Source organism: Saccopteryx bilineata, chromosome 9 (genome assembly GCF_036850765.1).
Source record: "Saccopteryx bilineata isolate mSacBil1 chromosome 9, mSacBil1_pri_phased_curated, whole genome shotgun sequence".
Lineage (NCBI taxonomy): Eukaryota > Metazoa > Chordata > Mammalia > Chiroptera > Emballonuridae > Saccopteryx > Saccopteryx bilineata.
The window spans coordinates 33,404,113-33,416,776 of record NC_089498.1 but is presented as its reverse complement, the minus strand read 5'-3'; the positions used below and the strand labels follow the sequence as shown (position 1 = coordinate 33,416,776).

Below are 12,664 nucleotides of genomic sequence, written 5' to 3'. Positions count from 1 at the left end.
AGACTCGCAGAAGGAAGGAGGTGTCTGCATCATCTTGTCATTTGTGCAGACAGTTTTGGCAAGCTGCCCCAGTGGCCTGCTCAGCGCAGGGAGCATTTCAAAGCCAAGTTCCCAGATGCCTGCTGAGGGCAGCGCTGGAAGCAGGCCCTTCTAAGGCTCAGGTCCACCATGTTGACTCTTCCCATACAGGTGTGTTGCTTCACTGTTACTTTCTAACATGCTGTACTCTAAACTATATTCTTTGTTTCAGTTTGAGCCCCAGCTACATAGATCTGACTGAGTGTCCCTACATGTGGCCCTATTGCTCCCAGCCCATCTACTATGGAGGAATGCCAACCATCGTCAATGTCACGATTCTCAACGGCATGGGCGTCACAGGAAGAATTGTAGACAAGGTGAAACTGCTCTCTGGCTTGTCATGAACTTAGACCTGGCCCAGACCTTTGTGCCCTAGCATTTTCTCCTGAAATTAAAATATGAATGGTTCTCTCCTCCTATCCAGGTCCCAGAATATTAGATTAGATACAGTGATTTATTTCCCCTAAGTCTTTTACATATAAGTCAGGGATATATTTTTGAAACCCATTTGCTATTGTTTTACTTTGGCATCTTGAGTTTGCCTCCTGAATTGACTAATTATATTTGATTCTTTATTATTTCCCTCCTATAATTAAAGGCACACTTGTAATTGTTTTATCCTTTAATGAGCATGAATGGGCCTTATGGTCTAGCCAGTATAGTCTTTTTTGAATTTCATTTAAATATGTATATATTATTATATAATAATAAGTATATATATTTATTATTTTTAATTTTTTTTTCTGAAGTGAGAAGCGGGGAGGCAGAGAGACAGACTTCCCGCATGCACCCCACCAGGATCCACCGGCATGTCTACCAGGGGACTTCATGGCAACTGGAGCCATTCTAGGGTTCTGAGGCAGAGGCCATGGAGACATCCCCAGCATCTGGGCCAACTTTGCTCCAATGGAGCCTTGGCCGCGGGTGGGGAAGAGAGAGACATAGAGGAAGGAGAGGGGGAGGGGTGGAGAAGCAGATGGGCACCTCTCCTGTGTGCCCTGGCCGGGAATCGAACCCGGGACTTCCACACGCTGGGCTGATGCTCTGCCGCTGAGCTAGCCATCCAGGGCTCATTTTTATGTATTTTTATACTTTTATACTTAACTACATAAACATGATCACAACAGTAAAGAATAGAGAAAGAGAACAGATAAATTACTTTCAGTCCCAACACACTAATAGCCATTTTTTAAAAATTTTGCATACCAACTGGTCACTTTGGTATCATTTTATATATATTAGTTTCAGCTGTACAGCTTAGTGGTCATAGGCACTAATTTATAAATGTTCTTTTCTAGCCTTTATCTGAAATATATATTTTTTGTTATGCAGCAGGCCAAATATTTAGTCTTTTTTTTTTTAGTTTTCATTAGTTGGAAGCATTTAAAAATGTATACAGGCACCAGTATACATTTTAATGTTTGTTTAATGTTGTATAGAACTGTCAAATCATAATTTGCTTTCTATTTCCCCTTGCATAAACAAAAAATTGGTGGTTTTCAAATATAAACATTTCACTGAATAGCTTTGCAAATGTTTTTTCTGAATTATTTCCTTAATGGAAACTCCATGGATTGGAGTCCTGAATACAAAGGGTGTGGATGTTATTATGGATCTTGACACAATTACCAGATATGTCCAAGAGAAGAGTCGCACCATCTCAGGCTGCTGCCGGTGCTGTGCCAAGGGCACCATCTCTATCGTGCCTGTGCTGGGTGGTACATTCTTTCTGAATTCAATGAGGTTTTTAAAAAATGCAATAAAATTCACATACCATAAAATTTACCTTTTTAAGTTGCGCAATTCAGTAGTTTTCAGTGTACTCACAAGTGCTGATACCACTATCATTACTATATACAATTCTAGAACTTCTTATCATCCTCCCAAAAATACCTGTTTGCAGTCCTTCCCCTTTGTTTTCCCCCCAGCTCCTGGCAATTACTAACACACCTTCTGTCTCGGGGTTTATCTATTCCAGGTAGTTCCTACAAATGGAGTCTTATAATACGTGGTCTTTTGTGACTGGCCTTTACCTCATGAGATATCTGTAAGGTGCATCCATACCGTAGCATGTGTCCATGCTTCATCCTTTTTTGTGGCTGAATAATACTTCATTGTGTGGATGGATCTCATGTTGTTTAATGGACATTTGGTTTGTTTCTAGGTGGTTCATCTTTTTTTTTTTTTTTTTTTTTTGAATTTTTCTGAAGTGAGAAAGAAGCGGAGAGGCAGAGAGACAGACTCCCACATGCGCCCAACCGGGATCCACCCAGCATGCCCACCAGGGGGCGATGCTCTACCCATCTGTGGTGTTGCTCGGTTGCATTTGGAGCCATTCTAGCGCCTGAGGCAGAGGCCATAGAGCCATCCTCAGCGCCCGGGCCAACTTTGCTCCCATGGAGCCTTGGCTGCGGGAGGGGAAGAGAGAGACAGAGAGGAAGGAGAGGGGGAGGGGTAGAGAAGCAGATGGGTGCTTCTCCTGTGTGCCCTGGCCAGAAATTGAACCCGGGACTTCCACACACTGGGCTGACACTCTACCACTGAGCCAACCCGCCAGGGCTAGGTGGTTCATCTTTTAAATTTAGAGGGGATAAAATGGGTGCCTTGTTTATTGTGCACTTCAGTTATTTGTGTGGTGAATATCTCCAGGTTTGTTTACTAATTGTATTTCCTCTTGTATGAATTAGCTTTTCATCAACTTGGCCCATTTATTTATGTACTGGAAGTTAGGCTTTTCTTATTCATCCTAGCAAGATCTTCATATCATAGAGAAATTAACCATTGTTGCATTTTACGCAAAAATATTCCCACAGATTATTGTTTAATTTTTCTCTTTGATATTAGTGGTGGTTTTTTATCTTGGGGAGGAAGTTCTCTTGAGAGTTTCACATTTTCATGTAGTTGAATTTTAATCTTTTGTGATTTCTTTGAAAAATTAGAAACTCATTTCTCCACAGATATAATTAAATCTCAATTTCACTTTATATTGATTTCTTTTATGCTCATTAGATATGTAATTTAAAACATTTAATTTGATATGTGATATAAATGATAGATGAAAATTAACTTTTTTTTTCTCAATTGCTAACCAGTTATCTCAAGAGCATTTACTAAAAATCCCTTTCCTTCCTCATTATTTGTGATGCTTTATCCTACAAATATTTTTCACCTTTTTCAAAATATTTTTTAATATGCTGACTCACTTGGGGAATATACTGTTGTTCTCTGGTTTATGAGGGAAATGAGTAATTTAGGTTAGTTTGAAATGTCGGTTATTGAAATATTAAAAATTGGAATGTTATGGGAGCTGGTTGACGCTTCCTGCAGATGGTCTCCGGTCATGCTTCCCTTTCATTCCCCAGACCGGACTGCACTGAAAGGGCGGGCCTCCGGCCAGCTGAGCAGCCCTCCCTCTGGGCCCGCCAGGGGCCTTCGCCCGCTCGGTCACTGCGTCAGAATTTGGGGACAGTTTGCCTCCATGTCATTTTATTATTTGGGTCCTTTCAATAAATGTGATTCTTTAAGCGTACAACTAACTAATTGGAATCTAACCTCAAACCTGAGAGTTTGCATTTATTTAAGTTCTCCATCAGGTAAAAGTTGTATGGCAAACTATGTGTCCCATTTTGTTTCTTATTTAAGTGTGGGGGAAAGTTCTCTTTAAAACTGGAGGCTGTCAGAAATAGTGGATTCCAGACTTTTTTAATGGATGATGTCCTAGGCATTCCTTAGGCGAATTTGGTTATAGGTTACTTAGTGTCTGCATATAAATTTCATTTTGCCTTATTTAAAATATGACATTATTTCTCAAAAACTGCTGTAGATAATTTAGGAATTGAGCATTCACCTTGGCCTTTGCTTGTTTTCTCTTGCAGCCTGACTGGCAGCCCTATTTACCACAGAATGGGGACAACATCGAAGTGGCTTTCTCTTACTCCTCGGTGTTATGGCCTTGGTCAGGCTACCTGGCCATTTCCATTTCTGTCACCAAGAAAGCAGCTTCCTGGGAGGGCATTGCGCAGGGGCACGTCATGATCACCATCGCATCTCCAGCAGAGATGGAAGTAAGTGAGTGCAGGGAGGGGCTTTTCTTAACCTTTCACCATCGCCACTGGGAAGGGAGGGGCAGGCTGAACACCTAGGGTCTCGCATTTGAAGCACAGCTGGTGTGATTAGGCTTGAAGGCCATGATCAATGATTCCGGGACCTACAGAGCAGCTGGAGTTGAAAAGCCAGCGCAGTAATGAGTGATGCTGCCTTTGAGTCTGTTGCTGAGCAACAGCAGATAGGACCATTTTGTGCTCAATTTCAGGCTCAGAATGATTGCAGAAAATATGTGTTCTCTAAAAGGGAATGCAGGGGTAATTCTACATAGCACTAGTGTTTTAGGAACAAGGTGATTCAAATTTAAGTCTCAAACTCTTAAGATTTTTAATGGAATTAACTGTGATACATGAAGGTTCCTTTCTACATTTGTTACTGGAAATTCTTGTGTTCAAATTATTAGAAATAGAATCAACTTCTTAAATAAACCCCTAAACCAGGAAGTTTCTTCTGAGCAAAAGGGGCGCTTCAAGTTTTTCTTTTACTTTTTTCAGTCAAAAAATGGTGCAGAACAGACTTCAACAGTGAAGCTCCCAATTAAGGTGAAGATAATTCCTGCTCCTCCTCGAAGCAAGAGAGTTCTCTGGGACCAGTACCACAACCTCCGCTACCCCCCCGGCTACTTCCCCAGGGATAACCTGAGGATGAAGAACGACCCTTTGGACTGGTAAGCAGCCACCCGGTACAGTGCTCATCACCCGTCCTCTGCAGCAGGACCAGGGGCCGCTGTCCCTGTGGGAAGCAGATGTCGCTCCTCGTGGAGCCTGGGCTTCCGCAGCCCCAGCCTTTGCAGGTCCTCGTTGTGCTCTTAGGGTACCGTGTCAGACTTGTACAGTTGTGCAGTACAAAACCTTGGACTCGTCCTTAATGGCTCTTTCCCTTACTTCTGTTGACTCATTCAGCAAATCCTGGTAGTCCTCCCTCCAGAGTGTCCCGCCTCCTGCCCTCTCTGGCCACCGCCTCTTCTCCCTCTGTCGTTCAGTCCATTGTCATCTCTTGCCTGGATGGTATCAGTCGCCTCCTGTTGAGTGACTGTAGCCATTCTTGCTCCTCCCTTAAACCCCTTGTCCATACAGCAGCCCTGGTCACCTAAAAACATAAATTCTCTCACAATTTGCATAAAACTCCAGTGGCTGCTTATCCAGACCTCCTGGTGTATCATCCTCAAGCCACCAGGCCCTGCCCCCTCACAGCCCCTTCCGGGCAGCTGGGCTGCCTTCTGCCCATGTGCCAGGCTCAGCTCTGCCCTAGTGTAAGCAGAGGAGTTTGGATTTGATGCTGAAAATGGTGAGCAGCAATGACTGAAAGGTTTGGGCAGGACACTTTCTAGGTCAGTTCTGCTCTTTAAAAAGGTGTCTGGAAGGCAGATCAGGGGGCTCAGACCAGAGGCAGGTAGACAAGAAATGAGGAGGAGCTGAAAGACCAGGGCAGTGGCCACAGGTCTGGAGAGGAGCAGACGGGCTCAGCCCTGCTCAGGAGGCGGACTCTGCTGGGCAGTGAGATGGGGGTGTTCTCTGGGGCCACGCAGACTGCTGGGCAGTGAGATGGGGGTGTTCTCTGGGGCCACGCAGACTGCTGGGCAGTGAGATGGGGGTGATCTCCGGGGCACTTGGGTAGGCGGCTGACAGTACACAGTGGGAAAACGAGCATGTTGAGGAGGAGACGGGATGGAAAAGTAGTTCACTCGCCCTGTGTGGCTTGGTCCAGCATGTCTGTGTTCCCGTGCTGAATTTGTCAAATGCTGGTTGTGCCATTTACATGTGTGCCATTGCTAAAGCGAGGTCTCAGTGCATTTATTTGGCCTTTTCTTCGTGTCTCTTCATCCCTTCTTACCTGTGCTGTGAGCATGATTTCCTGTTACCCATTTTGTATGCCAGTCCAGCTGGTCTGGGAGTGTGAGTGATGGCTGTGCTGCGGCCGGTCCCCAGGCCCCTGCTGGGCGTGGAGCTGTGCTCCTGCAGAGACGCCGGCCTTCGGAGGTAACTCTGGCCGGAGAGCCTTTCTTCCGAGGAGAGAGTGACCAGTGCAGTGCCGGGACTTGCTGTTTTTCAGGAACGGTGACCACATCCACACCAACTTCAGGGATATGTACCAACACTTGAGAAGCATGGGCTACTTTGTTGAAGTCCTTGGCTCCCCCTTCACGTGCTTTGACGCCAGTCAGTATGGTGAGCAAGTGTGCTAGCCAGGGCCCTTTCCTCTGTCAGGGTTTGGGAAAGTCTGAAAGATGAGAGGCCAGCAGAGGGAGCGTGTGTGGGGTCTCCCATCCCCTGGAAGCCAAAGAAGGCCCCAGACAGAGCAGCGCACTTTCCTCTGTGCAGTGACGGTGGTAACCAACGTCACCCAGAGTAAGTGGGGACAAAGAAGTTTGCTCATTTTTGTTTATTTTTAATTAGAGAAGCTCCAGCGCTGTATTTTGCCTCCTCTGCGGAAAGTAAAGTGTCTGTGATAAGCGTTGCAGATGAAACAGAAGGCCACCGCTGGCTGGTGTGCACTGCAGGCCCGGGCCTCTCTCTCTCCAGGCTTCTCTCTCACCTGCTCCTCCCGCGGCCCAGGGCACAAACCGGAGTGCCAGGAGCCAGTAACCGGAGGTGTGGAGGCCAGTGAGACGCTGCCTCTGACAGGGACCCCTGTCGTTCAGAGGTGAAGCTTCTCAGAGCTTGGCATTTTGTCCCTCAGGAACGCTGCTCATGGTGGACAGCGAAGAGGAGTACTTCCCCGAGGAGGTCGCCAAGTTGCGGCGGGACGTGGACAATGGCCTCTCACTCATTGTCTTCAGTGATTGGTACAACACGTCTGTTATGAGAAAAGTCAAGTTCTATGATGAAAACACGAGGTACTGATATGAGTTGGCATTTGGATAAGAAATCTGACTTTTTGGGAATTAACTTCTACCTAGAAAATACTTTAAGTGCCTGCTTGGCCCACTAGTGGTCCTTTCAGTGGTCAGAGATGGACCGCTGGTTGAGGCACTTGGTTAGAGAGAGCTTTCTCTCGGGGTAGTAGCAGTGTTCCTGAAGGCTGTCTGTTCAGTAAGTCAAGTGCTGGTTGATTCCAGGTGATAATTTAAAGGCTTCATTGTCTTTCCTTGTTGATCATAGATACTTGAGCTTTAAATTTCTGTTCCGTTCTTTTCTATTCTTCTGTCACTTTATTACTGAATCTGTACAAATTTAAATGCACCAAAGGACCTATTATTTAAAGTAAGCTTCTAATAGATTAGTTACCAAAGATTCCCTGTGTGTTATGAATGTTATCCAATGTATTATGAAGGTGAATTTTTTTCTTCAGAGCTGTGATGAACTTTGTAAGCTTCTTGCTCATCTCTTCCCTCTCTCTCGGGGTCCAGTGCACTTATGTCGTATGAGGTGCACTTTAATAAGTAACACCCTCGTGCACTGGCTGAAGCATTTATGTTATGGTATTGCTCACCCCCAGGCTAGCAGTTTCAGCTGAACTCTCGGTGTGGTTGGACTGGGTTCTGAAAGAGGACACTTAGTTTGTTGAGGAGAGAGTAAGTGTATGTGGAGTGTTTCAGTTTAGTCCTCTTCACGCCTCCTTGTCACTTTGACAGGCAGTGGTGGATGCCAGACACCGGAGGAGCCAACATCCCAGCTCTGAACGAACTTCTGTCTGTCTGGAACATGGGGTTCAGCGATGGCCTGTACGAAGGGGATTTTACTTTGGCGAGCCACGACAGTAAGCTTCGTGTTGTGTTAACGGGGTGCCCAGGGTCTGAGTGTCAGAGGGAGGATGGAGTGAGTCCTGAGGCCGCGAGGCTGTGGAGAACATGGTTCAGTGTCGCCACAGAGGGCGTCTGGGAAGCTGGTGTTGACCCCTCTAGTTCTGTCCGGGATTTTAAATGATAATTCCCACAAGCATTTCTCCTTTTAGTGCCGCCCATCAGTGCTCTGTATTTTGCATCTTCCCAAATAGGAAATACCTGACAGGTTCCTGATTATTTACACAATTCTGTTTGTGAAACTACTTGGCAAATCTCGTTTAAGAAGTTTCCCCATAGATTTTTGGGAACTAGTTTCTAGAACAATATCTTGAGTACAGTTGTTACTGATTCTGCTTGTCCTGACTTAGTTGTTTCAAGTCTGTAACAGCTCAGACTTCAGAAATCTCTTCAGACATCTTATATTAGTAGTATTTTTCAACTTCAGTTTTGAGGTCATTCTTTGTAATTTAAATATCAGTAATAGCAGCTCTTCTTCTAAGATTAAAAGCAATTTTAGAAAATATATAATGTCTAAAGAATGCATTTTAGGTGAATTAGTAGCTGTTGATAAAACGTTCCGTGTTTCTGTGTTCTTCAACTCGGACAACTGTTTTCCAGTGTACTATGCATCAGGGTGCAGCATCGCTAAATTTCCAGAAGATGGCATAGTGATAACACAGACGTTTAAAGACCAAGGTAAGGGATGTTCTTCATAGGCTTTTTGGTTTCCTTCTTTCTTTTTTCCTTTTAAATAGTAGTTTTATTGTATGTAATTCACCATTTTAAAGTGTGCAATTCAATGATTTTTAGTGTATTCACACAGTTGTGCATTCGTCACTACTTCCAGAACATCTTCAGTACCTCCAAAAGACATCGCCATACTTACCAGCAGTTTTGTTTTGTTCTAATATTTATTGCAATACTATTTGTGTAGTACCTACTTTAGGCAGGACTTCTGGTAGTGGCTCTGATGGATGCAGAGATAGACAAGACTGCCCCTTGCTGATCATTTGAATATATGTGTATACTGACTACTGCAAAATAAATTGCATTTCCTGCAGAAGGGCTGTTAAATATTTGTAGATATTTTTTAAAACTATCTTTAAAGTTGCTTTAAATTTTTGTTACTATTTGTAAATTGTTCTGCTCCCATGATTGCTAGATCACTAAAATTGGGGAAAATGTTGACCATGTTTTGATGTTTTTAACTGTATAAAGGTAAAGAATATTAATTGTAGGGTCCTTTCTTAAAATTCCCTTAAGAATTTGAAGGGAAGAAAGGTCTTCCCTTTCAGTTTTGATCTGACTTCAGCCAGACATCACCCAGGAAGGCAAACACTGCAGTCCCTCACATCAGCGTCCGGGACTCTGCTGAGTGCCCTGAGCAGACCCGGGAGCAGAGAGGAGCCGGGCGGCCTGGGCTGAATCTGCCCTTCCCACCGCGGGAAGCTGTCCGCCTGCTCTGGCTCTGGGCAGCCTCCTGCCGTCCCCCCTCCGGAGCCGGGATTCCTCACCATGTGTCTCTCTCACCTCTGCCAAGAGTTGTGAGACTGTTCGGTGCCCAATGGGACAGGCTTATGGAAATTTACAGGAAGGATTCATTTTCTCATGCAAGTCAAAAAATTTCAGAATGGAAGTCCCCTCCATTGCAAAGTTTGCCATTTTCTGTAATTGGAAGTTAGGGACAGTTTCATTTTTAAAATGTTAAGAAGGCAGGAAGGACTTCCTGCTCATCTATTTGCATTTGCAAGGTCGAAATTATTTTTGTATTACCTGGAAGGGGTTTTTCCCTTCAGCAAGGCCAGGTCAATCAATAGGTGTGTGTGCACAGGGTTGCAGTTTAACTTTAGCACATAAATAATCATGATTTCTCAGTCACTTGGCATAGTTTACCGTAGGTTAGTGATTCTTTCTGGATTCAGTTTCTCACAGGGCAGTTGTCATTTCTGGTAAGGGCCAAACGGGGGTGACGGCAGTGGTCTTATGGCCAACTGGTAGCACCCATTTTGCTAGGAGAGGAGTAAGAAGTAGATTTAAGGGTGTGTGCTTTATTCTGAGGTTCTGCTAGCCTGAAAATAGAAGTCACCTCGAAATCCTTAAGGGGATTTTTACTTCCACATAGGCTTTAAGTTGAATAATCTCTTGGGTGCAAAAGGAATTTGAAGATCTGGGTTATGCTGGATCTCAAAGGACCACTCTGCTATCAGAATCCACACTGCTAACCCACGAGGCCCGTGGCGATGCGGGGGGCACTTTCCCCTTTCAGCTGCTGTGTCGCTCTGTCTCTGCCCGCGCACCAGGAAAGCCTTGCTTCTCCCTTCACGCAGCTCCTCGTGGAACTATACACCGAGAACAGGAAGTGCTGCATTTTTATAGCCACGGACATTTTAGATGTTACCAACTGGGTATATCTGGCTTCTGGCGAAGATGTGTGTCATTTAGTGCCAAGGAACGAGGTTGCTTCTGGTTGCTTCAGGCTCAGAGACTGAGATGATATGATGTCACCGGCACTCGGCGTCTGTGGCATTTATGCATTTTTGACTTCTTGTTTCATTAAACATTGTAAATTGGGCCATCTGTTTCGGCAGAGATAAGGCTCTGCTTTGGAACACTTGTATTTGTGAGATGTATGTAACATATCTTAAATCTAAATTTAAAATATTGTGGACATATATTTTAAAAATCAGTTATGTTTGTCCTAGCTTTGAATAATAAGACCAGAAACGGGATGTCTGTTACTGTGACTGTCTGTAGAGGTGCCTGTGTGTTTAGCAAGAGCTGCCTGGCCGGCCAAGGACATAGCCATTCAGCATGATAAGAAGGGATCACAGTTTATGTTTTTAAGATAAAAGAGGGAAACATGAAAATTTTAAAGCTGTTACCACCATTTCAAGTGAAAAAAAAAGATGTGTATGGAAATATATATACATTATATACACACATGTAAGTGAATCTTGCTAAAACCCAAATTAATGGCACTCAAGGCATTGTTTTTCTATGCTAAAAGTTTGCATTGTTGTGATTAAAGAGTGGATTTTGCTGTGATTTATCTGTCACATGTTAGGTGGCAACTGGAAAATAATTTATTCCTCGATGATTCTCATTGCTGTTTTTGTTTGTGTTGTTTCAGGATTGGAGGTTTTAAAACAGGAAACAGCAGTTGTTGAAAACGTCCCCATTTTGGGACTTTATCAGATCCCAGCTGAGGGTGGAGGCCGAATCGTGTTGTACGGAGACTCCAATTGCTTAGATGACAGTCACCGACAGAAGGGTGAGACGGGTAGTGTGGCTGAAAAGGAGACTGTGCTTTGTGACTCTGATGGTCAGATCCTTTCTTTCCCTTGTCCCTGGAAAGACACCGATGAGATGCTGGTGAATTGACGAGAACCTGCTCAGGAGGGCCATGTGTGGCCAGGGACATACCTGCTGCTTTAAATGCTTGGAATATTTTGATAGGTATATAAGTCTGGATGCATTTAATAAGCAAAAGAAGCTTGTTTCTTGCCCCCGCTGCCTTTCCCTCCATAGTCATTGTCCTGGGGCCAGCAGGTGCCGGGACTGCCACGTTGCCGCTGAGAGGCCCTTTGCTGGCGTACCTGGCCTGCCCTACCTGGCTTTCCTCTGGGGTCTGGACGTCACTGGCACTGCCGTGCAGGTGCCCCTCGCAGGGCGGACCCACTTTATCCTGGAGGGCCAGACGAGGGCATTTTGGCTGTTAGGAGCCTTGACCAGTGAGGGGCGTTTGCTTTGTCCGTGGGTGGGTAGGTGGGTAGGGGCAGGAGGCAGATCCTAACACTCCTCCTCTTTTTCAGCATCTCTCGAGGTAGCCTCCATATTTGGGTTTCAAGCTTGGACACGGTTTGTTTTGCTCTTTTTGTAAAGAAGGAAATGGAATGGTAAAGTGTTAACATCTTTTTGCTGGGTCAGATGATGATAAAACCAGGACTAAAACCCAGTCTTGGAACTCCCTGGAGAAGCGGGCTGAGGGCACATAGGGAATCAGTCACACTGAGAGCAGTTAGCAGGCTCGCCAGGAAGGGCGAGGCCCCGGAGCGCGAGCTGGGAGCTGTATGCTGCACCTCTCCTCCAACTTGAAGTTGACAAAATGCCTAGGGTTTTATGTAAGTCCTTAGAATCCAGTTGGTCTTTTTAAAAATCAAAAGTGGAAAAAAAAAAATCAAAAGTGAAGGTTAAAGTCACAGTTGAAAGAAGATGAATGTTTTATTTACACAGAGCTTTTTTTTTTAAAGGGGAGGGGACATAGACTCCCGCATATATACCGACCAGGATCTACTTAGCTACTCCTGTCTGAGTCCAATGCTTGAACCAACCGAGCTATATTCTCAGTACCTGGGGCCAACGCTTGAACCATTCGAGCCACAGGCTGTGAGAGGGGAGGAGAGAGAAGGGGAAGAGGGAAAGAAAAGTAAATTGTTGTTTTTCATGTGTGCCATGATGGAGGATCGAACGAACCCAGGATGCCCGCCCACTGGGCCTGATGCTCCATCCACTAAGCAACCGACCAGGGCCAAGATATTTTTTTAAGACCTGAAATCTTCTAGAAAGACTCTTCTTAAAATGATAGATGCCTGAGAGGACTGGTCCTTAAACTTCCAACGGCAGTCAGGGCATGAGCACTCCGCCAGGAGCGCTCTTTAGTGCAGGAGCTCCTGGTGTGTTGCTCTCGGAAGTCTCGTCTGGTCCAGGCTGGCATTGGTGGGACTTGGAGTGGCAGCTGTGGGGAGAATTGGTCTGGAA

General features: G+C 45.0%; 1 protein-coding gene across 1 annotated transcript in view; it reads left to right on the top strand.

Annotated features, from left to right (window-relative positions):
• Positions 1-12,664, top strand: part of MBTPS1 (membrane bound transcription factor peptidase, site 1) — a 64,923-nt gene that overhangs the window by 44,874 nt on the left and 7,385 nt on the right. Inside the window, exons 12-19 of the mRNA XM_066242376.1 lie at positions 251-395; positions 3,954-4,142; positions 4,677-4,849; positions 6,235-6,350; positions 6,862-7,018; positions 7,757-7,881; positions 8,525-8,602; positions 11,037-11,177. Coding sequence (XP_066098473.1) covers positions 251-395; positions 3,954-4,142; positions 4,677-4,849; positions 6,235-6,350; positions 6,862-7,018; positions 7,757-7,881; positions 8,525-8,602; positions 11,037-11,177 — 1,124 coding nt within the window. The remainder of the gene's footprint in view (positions 1-250; positions 396-3,953; positions 4,143-4,676; positions 4,850-6,234; positions 6,351-6,861; positions 7,019-7,756; positions 7,882-8,524; positions 8,603-11,036; positions 11,178-12,664) is intronic.